Source organism: Tetrahymena thermophila, assembly GCF_000189635.1.
Source record: "Tetrahymena thermophila SB210 genomic scaffold scf_8254659, whole genome shotgun sequence".
In the NCBI taxonomy this organism is placed as follows: domain Eukaryota; phylum Ciliophora; class Oligohymenophorea; order Hymenostomatida; family Tetrahymenidae; genus Tetrahymena; species Tetrahymena thermophila.
In genome coordinates this window covers 1-16156 of record NW_002476426.1, presented here as the reverse complement: position 1 = coordinate 16156, position 16156 = coordinate 1, and the positions used below count along the sequence as shown (strand labels likewise).

Here is a 16156-nt window from a genome sequence, read left to right as displayed (position 1 = left end):
TTTGCAAAAAAAAAATATAAATTGCTGAAGTAGTGGTTTTAATTAATAATCTAAATTATTTTTATAGTTTATATAAAGTATCTAAAATTCAACAAAGTAGATATCAATTATTACTGTAGATTATACATATAACTTTGTGTATATATACTATTATTAACTCTATTCACTAAAAAAATGATAACTTTCTTGAAGAGATTAACCAACAAAAATACATAAATCAATCAACCAGTTTTTAGATTTTGTTCTGCTAACCCAAGCAACTCTCAAGTTTTAGGAGACTATGTAATCAAATCTAAAATGAGTGGACACTCTTCTGAAAATTTATATGAGAAATATAAAAATTTTTACAATGTTCAAATAGAAAAAATCAACATTCCTGGAACAACTATTGTAAAAAATAGAGACTAGGCTCACAAGGTTGTAAAAATCTTAAAAAGCTTACCAAACAGGTAAAATATGATCAAAATAATTTTTAATTAAATGGTTAATTAATGATATAGAGAGCATGCATGGGATACAGAAACTATAGATGTAGATGCTAAATTAGAATCTCCTATTGGAAAAGGAAAAATTATCTGCGCTTCAGCCTTTTGTGGAATTGATGTAGATTTTGGAAATGGTCCAAGTATATTAAAAGAGTTTTTTTAGTTTAACAAAATTCAAAATAAATATAAATGATAACGTATTTATTTATTAATTCACTATATTTTATAACAATAGGGTTGTTTATAGATAATTTTGCTCAAAACACTGACTTGATTTAAATTTTTAAAGAGTATTTAGAAGATTCTAGATACAAAAAGATTTGGCATAATTATGGATTTGATCGTCATATTTTTTATAATCATGGTATTAATGTCTAAGGATTTGGAGGTGATACTATGCACTTGGCAAGATTAGCAGATCCAAGTAGAGGACCAAAAGAATATAGTTTAGCAAATGTAACCAAGCATTATGAAGAAGAAATAAAATATTTAAAGAGATAATTAATTAATGATCTGAGAAAAAGCATTTAAATTAATACATAAGAACTTCAAAGTGTTTTAGCAGCACTTTAAAAAGGAGCAGATTTACCTCATGAAATTATTTAAAAATTCAAACTTCATAGATTTAATACAAGAGATGAATAAATATTCTTTATAAATGATCAAATACAAAAGTGGTTGATCAAAAAATAGCCTGCTGATTAATATGAAAAATACTACTTAAATACAAACTTAAAAACAAATATGAAACAACTCTTTGGTAAAAAGAAATACTTAAAAGATGGAAAAGAAGGAAAAACTATTGAATTCCCAAATACTATTCGTATGCACACAGATCCAGAACTTCTAGAAAAATGGGTTCATTACTCATGTTTGGATGCTGAAATCACCTTCTTTGTTTTTTAAGTATTAAAAGACGAATTAAAAAGTTTAAGCACCAACTTCGAAGACATGAAAAATATGTTAGATTTATACAACAAGTACTGGAAACCTTTTGGAGAAATATTAACTGATTTAGAAAGAAGAGGCTTTGAGCTAAATTTGGAACATTTGGATGTAACATATTCTTTTAATTGATTATTTTTTTTAAAGTATTAAATATAGAAAATTAGAGTTTAAGCTGAGAATGATATGATTAAATTGGAAAAACAATTCTTAGATTGGGTATGCTCTACTCAATAAGGATTAGAATAATTTAATTATTCCTCTGCTCAGTAGCTTCAATAATTATTTTTTGCACCTTTCAAGAGAAAGAAAAGAATTACTAAGGATAAAGTCGATGCTAACTTGGATGATAAAGAAAAAAAAGATCTTGAAGGATTTAAAAGTTTTGAAGAGAATAGTGCTGCTATTGATGATGACGAACAGTTTTTCAAATAATAATTTAATGAACAAAATGAAGATTTGGATGAAGACGAAGATGATGATGAGCCATAAAAAAATAAAAGGCTTTTCAAAAAAGCAAAGCCACAAGAAGATGATGACGATGGCTACCTTTCAGATGGTCGTAAGAAATCAGTCCGTAAAGAGGAAGATGATATCCCTTAGACAAAAGCCTTTAAAGTCCTAAACATAAAGGTATTAAAATATATATTTACTTCTTAAATAATTTATATTTAAACTGTATATTTTTAAATACAGGGAATAATCCCAGAAGGAAAGAAAAAACCCCCAAAACAACTAGATATGAATATCACAGGGCTCGGCCTAGAAGTAATTAGTCTTACTGACTCTGGAATGCCTGCAGCCGATCTTCCAGTTTTAAAAATCTTAGCAGGAAACCCAAAAAAAGGAAATTATGGTGCAATAGGTAAATTGTTGAAAAATAATTAATTAGCAGCTAAAGTATACAATTAAATAGGCGAATATTACAAACAAAAAGGAGATGAAGAAATGGGAAAAAGGGCTTCTCATGCTATTGAGTCTTTAATTTAACTTAAATAGGTAGAAACTCTTTTAACAACTTTTATTATTCCACTGAGAGAATTAGCAGATAAAGATGGAAGAATACACTGTTCACTGAATATGAATACTGAAACAGGAAGAATATCAGCAAGAAAACCTAATTTAATGAATTAACCCTCACATGATAAAGATGTGTATAAAATTCGTAGTGCTTTCTAAGCTGGTAAAGGTAACAAGCTTATTGTGGCTGATTATGGTCAATTAGAACTTAGAATTCTTGCTCATATGACAAATTGTAAGGCAATGATTGAAGCCTTTAAAATGGGTAAAATTTTATCTTGTAAAAACAAAAGATAAAAAATTTTTTTTTATTAAATAGGTGGTGATTTTCACAGTAGAACTGCTATGGGTATGTACCCTAAGCTAAAGGAGGAAATAGAAAAGGGTGAGCTACTTTTAGAATGGGATAAATCTCAAGGAGAACCCCCTGCACCGTTACTCAAAGATAAGTACTCAAGTGAAAGAAAAAAAGCTAAGATGATGAATTTCTCAATAGCATATGGAAAGAGTGCACATGGCTTTTCTAAAGATTGGAACTGCTCTATGAAAGAAGCATAAGAAGCTCTAGATGCTTGGTTTGCAGACAGAAAGGAAGTAAAAGAATGGCAAGAAAACACTAAAAAAATAGCCCTAGAACATGGATACACATAGACAATGATGGGAAGATATAGAAATTTAGAAAGGCTTACTCATTCAAAGAGTGCTAGACATCTTGTTTAACATGGTTTAAGAGCCTCTATAAATACCCCAATTTAAGGTGGTGCAGCAGATTTAGTTATTGCTGCAATGGTAAAAGTATCATAAGACCCTAAGCTTAATGAGCTAGGCTACAAGCTATTGCTATAAATTCATGATGAATTAATCTTAGTATTTTAAAAAAATTTATTTATCATTTAATTTTAACTAATGATAATAAAATAGGAAGGACCGGAAGAGCATGCTTAAGAAGCATTAGCAAGAGTTATAGAAATAATGGAAAATCCCTTAGATACCCCATTATTGCTAAAGATGGAAGTAGACGCTAAAGTTGGTAATAATTGGTATGAGTGTAAATGAAAAAAAACTTAAAAAAACTTTTTTAGCTTTAAAAATAGTTTTTAGCAGTTTAAATTTAAATTTATGTTTATTTATATTTAATATTTAAGAAAAATAATTATTTTAAATAAAATTATGCTTAAATTAAATAAATCATTAATTTTTGATTGAAAATCTAAGTTAAAAAATAAATTTATAAATAACATTTGTTCAAATTTTTTTTTGATTAATAAGTCATTTTTCAAACAAAAATAATAATAAATAAAAGAAAAGCGCTAATTAATTATTTGACTGAAAGCAACAAATAATTGTTTTTTTAATTATAATATAAATTTTTTAAAATAACAATTATCAATTTTTATAAAATATTTAAAGTCTAATATTAATAAAAAAAAGAAAAAATATTTGTTTATCAAACACTTTTTTTGACATTTCTTAAATTTATTTTCAAAATAAATAAAGCCCACACATTCATAAAAATAAAAGAAATTTTAACTTGCTTTATTTAGAAAATTTTAATTAACGTTTGAGGAATAGACTATGCATGAATTTGAATTTAAATAAATATAATAACTTTATACAATAATAAATAAAATGCAAAATTTTGAAATTGGTAATTATTAAATACTATTAAATATTTAAAATAATAAGGTATTATTTTTTATAGAGTAAAAAATTTTGTTTTACAAAAAATAATTTCTCCTTTCTTCAAATCTTATTTTAAAAATAAATTAATAAATATTCGCAAAATAAATTTTAGCTTGCTTTATTTAAAAAATGCTAATATTCGGATTAATAAATATATAGATGAGGAATTATACATGAATTTCAATTTTAGTAATTAGAAAAACTTAGTAAAATTATAGCTTATTAGAAATGAAGAATTAATTAATTAATTAATTATATTTTGCTAAAATGATTTATTTTTTTTCCTTAATTTTTATTATTTAATTTCATATACCTAATTCAAACATAAATTTGATATTTAAGTTTTAATGATAATTAAATTTATTAAAAACTCTGAATAAATATGAATTAATTTAAAAATAATTGGATTAATTTAGTTTATTTAGTTTGATTATTTTTTATTTTTACTGAAATGTAATCAACTTACAATTTATTGCATTTATTTTTATTTTTATATATTTTTTGTTAAATCAGACAGGTACTACTTTAACTACAACAACTCCGTGCTTAGGAACTATAGCAGAGAAAGAATTGCTAAAGACACCCAAGTCTTCGTGTTAGTATAGATCTCTGATGGTAGCAGGTCCTACTATTCCAACTTCTTTGAATGTGAAAGACAAGTTTCTTTCCCAAGCAGAGGTATTGAAAAGAATGATAGCAACACCATCTTCAAGTTAACCCATCCAAAGTTACCAGCTCCAGAACCAAAATCCAGATTTTTTAACTCTGTGGCCTTAGATACCCAAAGGATCTTGATTAATAGCAATTATTTCTTTGTTTGTAAGAATTCTAATAGTGTCTTCTGACATTTTGCTAACATCACAACCAATCAAAAGAGGAGCCTTCAAAAGGGCCCAAAGAGCAAAATGAGCTTCGTATTCATGAGTAGTCATACCACCGTTACCAACTTCTAACATATCAGGATCATTCCAAGCACCAGGATGAGCATATTTTTCTAATCCAACCTTTTTAAATATAAAACAGTAAACTTTAGCATTTATTTTTTTTAGTAATAAATAATTAATATAAATATGAGGTGAAAAATCTATAATTGTTACAATTGTAAATTTATGATTAAACATAAGTAATCACCTATGTCAATAATCTAAAACCAAAGCTATCTATGGCTTTTTATTATAATTTTATGATTTATCACGAATTTATTATGATTTTATGGATGAAAAAGGCATCTTATATTTTATAATTTACGATTCTTATGATTAGCAAATTTTAAGCGAATTTATATAGCGTGAATGCATATTTGCATATTTTCATTAAATAAAGTGTAATGCTTTCAAAATAAAAAGTTAGACAAAAGATATCTTACCTATTTTTCAAGGATAGATAAGAATGAAGAATAGCGATCTTTAATATCTCCAGTAGTTCTCCAAGAGTTACCAACTTCAGGAGCCCAGGTGGCAGGATTGTATTAACCCCATTCACACATAGAGAAATAGATGGGACGACCAGTGGCATTAAGAGCATCTCTCATGGGAGGATATCTAATTTTTGGGTTAATATTTTTATTGAAGCAGTTGTCATATTTAAGGTAGTCAACTTCCCATTCAGCATATCTTTAAGCATCCTTGACTTCATAACCTAAAGAACCTGGTCTCTTTTAGCAAGTAAATTCACCAGCATCACTGTAAAGACCAAACTTTAAACCTTTACTATGAACATAGTCAGCCAAGGCCTTTATACCAGAGGGGAACTATTGTTAATTTATTAAAAAATATGTTTATTGAGTTGTATAAGGGTAAATATTAATGTAATGAATCTTATTCATAATAGATGAATGGTATAAGATTTACCTTTTCCTTATCTTCAACAATGTAACCATCAGCATCTCTAGAAATTTACCAACAGTCATCAAGGTTAATGTAATTATAACCAAGAGCAGCGAGGCCAGAGTTGACAATTTAATCAGCAGTTGCTTTAATTAAATCTTCGTTAATGTTACATGCAAAATGGTTCCAAGAGTTCCAGCCCATAGCAGGAGTTTTAGCAAGACCGTTATCTAAGCAGCTAACGGAGCTAATAGCACAAGCAATTAGCAAAATAGCAATTAATTTTCTCATTTTTAGATTATTTACTTTTTTTAATTTGAATTAATTTATTAATCAATTATTTTAAAATTTATGAATTTACTGCAGTCCTTTAAATTAACAACTCTAGTCCTCAAATTCATAATAAAGGAAATAAATATATTATAACTAATTAATATTTTTGAGTAAGCCAAAAAATTAATGCTCAAGTATCATATAACAATTTTTAACTTTGTTGAATATGATATTATGGTGAGGTTTTATCATTTATACTAAATTAATAAAAATAATTTATCACAAACTGAGTGTAATTTTCAGATTATTTATAAAATGCGCTTAAGATTTTCAGTAAATAAATAAATTGTAAAAATAATAAAATAATTTAAATAAATCTAGTTTTAATTGAAATAGCATGAGTAGGGTTAAAAGCATTTTATTAATCAAAATATTTTTTTTTAAATTCTACGAAGTTATATGTAAAAAAATATTGGTAATATTTTTAGGTTTTAGTAAGAAAAATGAGTTGTGATCAAATAAAAATATAAATTAATGATTTAAAAGTTGTAAATTAGATAATTTATGTCATTAATAAACATATGTATAAAGTTATTAAGAAAGAAAAGGGAAAATTTTTACAACTCACTTAATTAAGAGCCAATATCGTACCTCTAAATAAAGTAACTTTGGGGAATATTACATTTTTTTTTACTTCTAAAAATGGGATTTATGAAGAAAATAAGAAATTAAAAGTTAAAAAACAAATATGAGATAAATTTCATCATCAATTACTTATGTGTGAAGAACAATATTTGTCCTTTTAATAAATTTTCTATTATTTCTAGAAAGTAATTCTTTTATTAAAAGCCATTGATTCTTTCTGCTATTTGTAAACTTAATTAATTTCAATTTTTATCCTCAAAAAAGTTAATATTTTTGTAAGCAACAAATTGTTTTGTGTAAATACATAATTTTATTTTCAAATTATTGAGAAAATAAATAATAAATTCAAGTAACCTATACAACTTTTATGATGGATACTTTAATAGATATTTTTAATACAATTCTTGTAAAACTATTTGCTAATAAATAGGCTTCTTTATTTCATTTTTTATTCTAGATGAAAAATAAAAGTAAAATTATTTAGGCATATTAAGTTATTTAAAGCCTAAAAATTGAACATCAAAATTGACTATATATTTTTTAATTGTAAGTTTGATGGTAAAAAAAACTTTATTTAAGCTTTCTTCAAAAAAAAATTTAAATAATTGCAAAGAATAATAATTGAAGTAATTACTTTTAAAAGCTAGAACAATTTTAATATTCTCATAACTTTTGTATTATTTACAAATTTAGTAGTTTTATTCATTTTAATTCAAATTATTTTTATTAAATATTTTTTTTTGGGAAATTATTTATTAGAGATAAAATATAATTATTTTACAAAATATACAGTTTCTTCTTAAACTGTTATTTATTTATTTATTTATTTATTTTTGATTCCTTAAAAAATGATAAAAAATACTTAAATTATTTAAAAATTACTAAATTTTTGAGTTTTTATTTGAAGGCTTGATAATCTTAGAAGTTTTTAAGTGAGGAAAATGCTATTAAATTTATTTAGATCATTTTATTAATAAATAAAAAGTGATTAAATTGAACAGATATGAAGAAAAAATATTTTCATTTTTTTATTAAAAATATTTAAAAAAAAAAAATACTAAATTAAAATAATTTATTCTTAGTTTCATGATTTTAAATTTTATTTTTATTTTAAATTTTATTTGTTTAAGTTTTTTTAAAAAATATTTTAAAAAATTAAAATCCCAAACGAATGTAAAAAAAAAATTAGCAAAAAGAAAACTCCATAAATTCTTTCATAATTATTTTGTTTTAGATATTTAAATTGATGGATGTATTATAATTAAGTAAATTTTGCAAAATTTAAATTCATTTAAGAGCTTTCTTAAATAGTTAATAAAGAAAAAAGAACTTTTCTGATCAAAAACAAAGAAAATTAATTTATATACAACAAATAGTTTTAATTATAATTTTGAAAGTAAAAATAATTGAAATTTATTATAAAGTAAAGTTTGAAAGTAGATTGCATGTTAGCTAGCTTTAAAGTTCGCAAGCTAAATATTTAGATAACTTATCAAAATTTAATTCCATTTCTATAAATTTTTACAACTCTGTTATTGCTATTGGTATACTTCAGAAGCTTTTTTTTATCAGTGAGTTTTTGGCATATCCATTACATGCAGCTTAAACAGAAATTGTATGTATGAATTTCTATGTTATTCACATCTTGATCTTTAAAAATGTCCAAGTTTTTACTATTAAACCTGTTTTAATTTAAAGAATTATAAGCAACTTCAAAGAAATTATACTTATTTAAGTTTAAATAATGTCCAACATTATCAGTTTGCTGCAATATTTTAAAGTTCTTAGCATTAATCACAATTACAAAACGCTTATAATCTAATCTCAAAAAGTTATTGGAAGCCATTATTGATTGTGGTACTTTTTTTAAGCGTAATCTCTTTATCATCTTAAATTTTTAGTTTGACTGGACTTAAAAAATGAAAAGATTTGCATTTTCAAAAAGAATTCCTATCCTTTTTTAATTAATTCTAAAAGCTGCTAATACCAAAGATACTTGTGCTTGTAACTATGTGTCAAGATTTGACTTATGTTATAGGTTATTAGAGTCATATATTTGCAAATTTCCAGCATTATCTTGCACTATGAGATTGTCTTCGTCTAACAAAAAGGCTCTTTGCAGCTAAATGCTTTGATGGTATTTAAAGTATCCATTTTTAATCAAGTGTATATTATCTTCCACTTCCTTCAAACTTTGTTCTATCTATTTAATTGCAATTTTATTTTGTATAGCCTAAACAAAGTAAGATGACCATATTTTGCAGTTTATTTTTTCTTTCATCAAGTTAAGCCTGTTTAATACTTCATAAGATTTAGTAAGGTTATTCATCAGCCTTTGAATAATATCCTAATTTTAAGAATATAGATTTTCTTATTTGTTAGCTTAATTAACTTGTTCTATGAAGCCCAAGCATTTTTTGATGAGTGTATCCAGATTAAGAGTAGATATTTCTTTTTAGACTTCATAATAGATCAGCTCAAAAAGTAGAATTTAGACCTTTCCTTATAAGTTTTTCTTTTCTTAATAGCAAGTCTCACACAAAAGAGAATCAATCGACTATATTTCTACACAAAAGTATTTAATTTAAAGACCATGCTTCAAACAAATCTGATTGAGCTTACGATTGGTTTAAGTTTCGCTTTTTATTTCTTCCATGAACTTATTTTTTATAATCTTCTTATAAGTTAGAATAATCTGATTTTTAAATTCCTAATTACTATTTTTTATATGAAAAAAAAATCAACTTTTTTATGATTATTAAAAACGATTGATTATTTTTATTATTCTAAAATTTGAATATTTTCTTTTTTTTAAAAAATTCCTTGTATTTTCTATTACATCTTTAAATATTAAATTAATTTTACTTGCTGAATTAATGAAAAGAATTTTTTTTTCGATAAAATTTCCCAATCTTTCTATTTTTATAATTTAAATTAGTTTACTTATTTGATTTTTGCAAAAAAATAACTAAACAATCAATTTTAAAAGAATTTTAAATTATTTTTAGAAAACAAATAATAATAAAACAAAAATAATTTTTGTAATTTCATTAATTAAAAATAAAAAATCATTCAATTTACTAACTAAATAATAATAATTTAAATAAATTTTAACACTAAAATCTATTAAATTTAGATCAAATTAAATAAAAAAATATTAATATAATTGAAAAAAGAATATTATGAAAGAAAATCATGAAAGATCTTAAAAAAATTATTTGATAAAATTTTATTTTTGGTATTAAGAAGATTATTTTTAATTTAGAAGATAAACTTAAATGAGAAAATAATATGAATTATCATCATATTTAAATAAACATTATTTTATATATTAAATAATTTAATTGAGTTAATAACTAACTAACTACTAATTATTATTTTAATTTTGCATCATTTTTTCTTTAAATCTATACCTATTTTATTGTTCTAAAATAATTTAGATAATCTGCAAGTAAAAAATTGATATAAATGATTTTTATTATTTTGAAAAATTTATTCATAAATATTTAATATAAGTATTAGCAAGTTATTAATATTAATTATAAGCAATAAAAGCCTTCTAAATTAATATAAAACTATATTAAAAATGTTTTTATTTAAATATTAATTAAATTGTAACAGTTATGAATAATAAGAATAATCAATTTCAATAAAACAATTAAAAGAAATTATTTATAAATAAAAGTTTAATCTATTATGTATTTTTTATTGGAGGGTATATAAAAATATTTATAAAAGATAAAAATAGTCAATATTTTAAATTGAGTATAAACAAAAATAAAATATTTTATTTTATTAATTTTTATTATTGAAGTCATTATTAATTTAGAATAAATAGATTATTAAATTAACTTTTTAGACTATTTTATATTTTACAATTTATTATTGCCAGTTTATTAAAAATTATGGATCTAAATAGACTTTCTAGAGTTTTTTCTACTAAAGAACAATAAAAGCAAATAGCAAACCCAGATAAAATATTGGAAGAAGAGTTAAAATGCCCTATATGTTTAGAAGTTTCAAGAAAACCTGTTACCACTGATTGCTGCGGTTCTGTATTTTGTGAAGATTGTATTAAGAATATAGTGACTAAAAAATGTCCAAAATGCAATAAGTAAAGTTTCACTTATTCTTTAAATATATTTGCAAATAGGTTAGTTAATTAGTTTCCAATAGTATGCAAATATGGATGTGGACATGTTTCTGGTGGATCAGAAATAGGAAACCATGAAAAATAATGTCCAAACAAAATTTTAAAATGCAAATATTGCAACTTTGAAGGTGTTTATAATAGTTTCTTGCAACATATAATTAACTAGCATGTAAATTAAATAGTATAATTGTTTGAAAAATAAGAATGATAATTATGTAAGATTAAAAACCTTTAATATATTATGTACATTATTAATTAATTAAGGTTTTGTTTATATTTTAGTAAAGCTATCACGTGTAAATAAATATATGCAACATTTAGATAATAAAACATCTATTTAATATTAGGTAAATTTAGTTTTTTTTGGAAAGTAACCACTCTTATCAAAAGTTTTTCATTACAAACTAATATTTTATTTGTGTATGGCTAAAATTAAGCTTTAGATAAATTATTAAAATGAGAGATATTTTATATTATTTTCATCAATAAGTATTACTAAAATTACAATTTATAAGTCAAGTTTATCATTAATTTTATCATTTTTACTGTTAAATTTTATATAAATCTTGGAATCAGTAGCAACATATTAAAAACTGTAAATAAAAATCAATTACTTTTTAAAAGAATTGAATTTATTTTGTAAACTATTTCGTATTTAATAATTTTTTATCTTTTCTTCAAAGCTTTTTCTAATATTTTTTAGTTTAGATATTTTTTTTGTATTTCGCCAATTTTAATTTTAGTGTGAAATTTCTCAGTTATTTCTTTGCTTGTTTTTTTTTAGAAAATATTTTTTATTGGCTAAAAATATTTAAAATAGTAAATATATCTAATAATATAAAGTAACCTCTATAAAAGTATAGTGGCTCATCCTGAAATGCAATAGACTAGCAAAAATTTGTTTAGTTGAAAATAAATATACAAAAAAATATCAATTTCAATTAATTAAATAAAGAAAATTTAAAAAGAAAACAACCTTTCAAATAGTTATTATTAAATTACTAAAATCTTTTTGAAGTAACATTGAACAAAAAGAAAGAGTAAAAAATAATTATTTCAAAAGTCTCTGAATATAATGAAAAACATCTTTGCGACTGATTAAGAAAGCGCAGATGATATAAACTAAAGGGCTGTATCGTTTAGCAAAGCTCATAGTATTATCGTTTCAAGCAATTTAGTTTAATAGGATAAGAATATAGGACCTTAGAATCAACATTAGAACCAAAATCAAAGAAAAAGTTTAGAAAGCTTAACTATTGAAGAATAAGATATTATATATTAAGAATATCTTTATGATAAGTTCTTGCTTTCACCTATAGAAAAATATCAAAAGTATGGTAAGTGGCCAATAAAGCTTATTGTGCACGTTATGCTAGTGCTGTTAACAACATCTCAAATTTTATATTCTTCAAACACATTGAGCACTAATTCTACTGAACAATATGAGTAATGGAGATAGCTATTTTTTCAAGAGGATTCTAACTAAAACATTAAGAACAATGTCTTTGAAAATAAAATGATATATTACACTACTGTTTAAAAGTTCTAAAATTAGACTATTCTTATGTTTGATGAGATGAATGAAAATAATACTAACCGCATACAAGATGTCTACTTTAATTATTCTGATATATCTCTCAAAGTTTATTATAACTATCCTATGGATTCACATCTTACAGAATATATTCATGAAATATAAGATGACAATTAAAATCCTCAGGATCAAGATTAATAAACTAAACTTGTTTAAAATTCTGACTCTGATGAAAAAAATTAAAAATTAGATTCAGATTCAGACTAAAATAATTTAAAAGATATACCTAAAATGCCTCGCTAAAGAGATTTTTACTAAGAATTAAATTTCAACATGAATTAAAATTTTCAAAGAAGAATTTTAAATAAAACAAATAGTAACCACAAAAGTAATTTAAAAAATTTTAATTTGCAAAAATATCAGCAAGTTCAATTAGTTTATCCAATCGATAGAAAGGTTGGTATCTAGTAACCTTTTGACATGAATAATATAACTCAAATAAAATAAATATTTTAGTTTACAAATCATTTGGAAATAGTTATGAAAAATGTAATTTTGATTAAATCTAATTTAATATCTTGTTGGGAATTTAACATTTTTTATAATTTGTATGGACATGCTACTATACAAGCTTTACTATAAGCAGATGGAGGAATTTGTACAGAGGAATTATTTTAAAAGGGTATTGAATTACATAAGGAGGAGTATTTTAATTCTTATGCTTAACCACCCACTAGTAACGTAGATGATAATACTTAAAACTCTAATTAACAAAATAAACAAGACGAGGAATTACTGAAAAAAAGATAGCAGATGAAAGTTAGGGGAACCAGATTTAATACTTTATCATCAACTTCTTCATAAAAAAAATAAAAAAAACCAGAAAGATCTCCTATAAATCGTAAAAAAACAGAATAGCCTAAAGGATAAAAAATAAACAAATAAGAATTATTAGGAATTGCTGTAAAACCTCCAGATTACGAAAGAAATGGTAACTTATATAAAAGTGGAAATTTACTGTTTATAGGTTTCAACACATTAATAGATGTGATGTCATTTGTTTGTAGTGCTATTTCGTTGTTTTTATGTTTAAAATATCTTATTCAAATTATTGATGTTTACATTCAAACTTTTGAGAAATCTACCAAGGCCTACATTCATAAAGATCTAAAGAAAAACTAATCTCTATAAAAAAACAAAGGTAAATACCTTACCTTGTAACGTATATTAGCAGAGTAAAGAGGATGGAATGAACTCAGCTTGTGGGAAAAACTCTCTTATTTTGATTTATGGTTTTTTGTAATCTTAATAGGAAATTTCTTTTAAATGGTTGGAAGTATTTACTTAATTTTCTTAGATAGTCAATCTGAATTGGATTAAAAGACTTCAGTGGTTAACTGGACAGTCGGTATAGGGTGCTTTTGTGCTTGGTGTTCTTTGATGAAATATTTGGAGCACAGTAAATCTATGGCTATCATTTTAGACGTTCTTAAATTCGCACTTCCTTAGCTTTTTAAAGTTCTCATTGAATTCTCAATATTATATATTTCATTCATTATTATTGGCATGACTAGCTTCTGGTAGTCTGAACGTTTTTCAGATGTCTCCTCAACAGCAGTAATAAAATTTTTTTATTATTATAAAAATATTAATTTTGATAAAAATTTATTTAACAAAAAAGGTAACTTTATTTGGAGTTGTTTTGTCTGATTCAATATTTTATGTTGCTTAAGACTGTGAATAAAATGGAGTGCTACCTAGGTTTATGGCAGACTTTTATGTAATATTGTTCGTTTTGATGTTTATCATCTGTGTAACAAATATTATGATTGGTATCCTTGAAGATGGTTATTCAAGAAATAAAATGGAATAAAAATTTAAAAAAACTATTGAAAATGTTGATAATGAAAAAGATAGAGCAGTGATTTCCAAGATGGTTCAGAAGAAAGAATTAGATAGAGGAAGTTAAATGTTCAGGAGACAAGGTTCCTTTGACTCTGATGATGGAATAAATTATGGTAAAAAGAATAATGCAAATTTTTTTTCACCATTCTAGGGTGCAAATTAATCATCTCCAAGCTTTAAAGTATTTACACCATAATAAAAATCACTTTAAGTTTCACCCATGATTTATTCTAAATCTCCAAAATTTAGTGATAAATCTAAAAACAGTCCTTTAGTTTAAATGAAAATGGTGAAGAATGCTGGAATAGCTATCTAAAAAGCTAAAAGATTTGTATAAATTAGAAAAAAAGAAAAGTAAGAACAAGAAAAACCAAAACAAGCAATCACTTTTCCTAACATATAATAGTAGGAAGAAAAAGATATTTCTATGTTTGATGATTAAAACTTATTTTTCTCAGTCGATAATGATCAGTAAGTAAATTAATTGGAAACTGAGCAGGCTTTTAAATAAGAATAAGAGCAAACAGGCTAAAGATAATAAGAAGTAGATTTCTTTGAGCAAAAATAATAATAAGACGAAGAAATTCCAGATTAAAGTTCAGAGTAAGAATTAGAGTAGTAAAAATAGCTGTCATAAAGGAGAAAATTAAAAAGCAAAACACTTCATAATCTTAACTATTAAACTATTGATGAGTAAGATTCTTCTGACTCTGAAAAAGATGAAAAAAAGCCAAGCATCTAAAAAATAATTTCAAGTGAAGATATTTAAGAAACATAAGAGAAAAAAACAGAAAGCGATTAGTTTGAAAAAAATAATTTAAGTTTTAGTGGTCCTTAAACTTTTGCAACCTAAACACAATAATTTTTTTAAGCACTTCAAGTCCAAAAGTAACTAAGTGCTTCATAGGTTTTTAAAAACGAGTTAGAAATGCTAAAGAAGAAAGAGGTATTTGTTGATAAAACTAATTCTCTTTTTAATGGTGGATATAAAAAGATAAAATTTTATTTAGAAGAATCATAAAAGCTAGTTATAAACACTAAATTCTTGTAAGTAACAAAGCAACAAAAGAGATACTTATACAAAAAGTATTCTTCATACTTATAATATTTCTAGTAAAGAATAGCAGCTAATTTGCTTGAAATAGAATACTTTTAAATGGATTGAAGTTAACAAAAATTATATAAAATTCTTTAGTAATAAATTTTATGTATTGACTAAATTTTTCAAATTTTTTAAATTTAGACAAATATTTATTTTAGTTTATTTTATCAAAACAAATAAAAATTTATTTTTAACAAAAAATACAATTTTAAATATTTCTCATTTCAATAATTTTTTTTTTTTGAGTTATTTTTTTAGAAATAATTTTTTACATCATTGGTACTTAATATTTATAGAGATTATGTACTTAGATCATTAAATTAAGGAAAATCTCTCTGTAAGATAATCTTCCTATTAGTAAGATATTGAGTATACTTACTCATAGCAGTAAGTTAGTATTATTTAAAAAATAAAAATCATCATTACGATATTGTTAAATATGAGAAAGAAAAAAATAATAAATTTTTGTATATATTGTTAATATTAATTTGAATACTAAATATTTTTATTTTATATTGAATAAGAACAGTGATTTGATGGAATGCATTTAATCTTTATAATTGGGGTTGGGGTTGGGGTTGGGGT

At 23.6% G+C, this 16156-nt stretch overlaps 5 protein-coding genes across 5 annotated transcripts; 3 read left to right on the top strand and 2 right to left on the bottom strand. All coding sequences in view use genetic code 6, as the record gives it.

The window, feature by feature from the left end:
- Positions 1 to 174: 174 nt before the first annotated feature.
- On the top strand, positions 175 to 3506 carry TTHERM_00043780 (PolI-like DNA polymerase, putative; the record flags this gene model as incomplete). The annotated part of the gene is made up of 8 exons (XM_001014571.2): positions 175 to 449; positions 501 to 625; positions 721 to 1541; positions 1590 to 2063; positions 2127 to 2295; positions 2347 to 2715; positions 2770 to 3317; positions 3372 to 3506. The coding sequence occupies 8 exons, from the start codon at positions 175 to 177 to the stop codon at positions 3504 to 3506; spliced, it is 2916 nt and encodes a 971-aa protein (XP_001014571.2).
- A 1136-nt stretch (positions 3507 to 4642) lies between these two features.
- Positions 4643 to 6250, bottom strand: TTHERM_00043770 (alpha-galactosidase; the record flags this gene model as incomplete). The annotated part of the gene is made up of 3 exons (XM_001014570.1): positions 4643 to 5137; positions 5500 to 5883; positions 5984 to 6250. 3 exons carry the CDS (start codon positions 6248 to 6250, stop codon positions 4643 to 4645), a joined length of 1146 nt encoding a protein of 381 aa, XP_001014570.1.
- A 2119-nt stretch (positions 6251 to 8369) lies between these two features.
- Positions 8370 to 9533, bottom strand: TTHERM_00043760 (hypothetical protein; the record flags this gene model as incomplete). The annotated part of the gene is made up of 1 exon (XM_001014569.3): positions 8370 to 9533. One exon carries the CDS (start codon positions 9531 to 9533, stop codon positions 8370 to 8372), a length of 1164 nt encoding a protein of 387 aa, XP_001014569.2.
- A 1249-nt stretch (positions 9534 to 10782) lies between these two features.
- On the top strand, positions 10783 to 11238 carry TTHERM_00043750 (RING-type zinc-finger, LisH dimerization motif protein; the record flags this gene model as incomplete). Its single annotated transcript, XM_001014568.1, has 1 exon — positions 10783 to 11238. The coding sequence occupies one exon, from the start codon at positions 10783 to 10785 to the stop codon at positions 11236 to 11238; it is 456 nt and encodes a 151-aa protein (XP_001014568.1).
- Positions 11239 to 12105: 867 nt separating this feature from the next.
- TTHERM_00043740 (transmembrane protein, putative) lies at positions 12106 to 15634 on the top strand (the record flags this gene model as incomplete). Its single annotated transcript, XM_001014567.2, has 2 exons — positions 12106 to 14181; positions 14246 to 15634. The coding sequence occupies 2 exons, from the start codon at positions 12106 to 12108 to the stop codon at positions 15632 to 15634; spliced, it is 3465 nt and encodes a 1154-aa protein (XP_001014567.2).
- Positions 15635 to 16156: the final 522 nt, after the last annotated feature.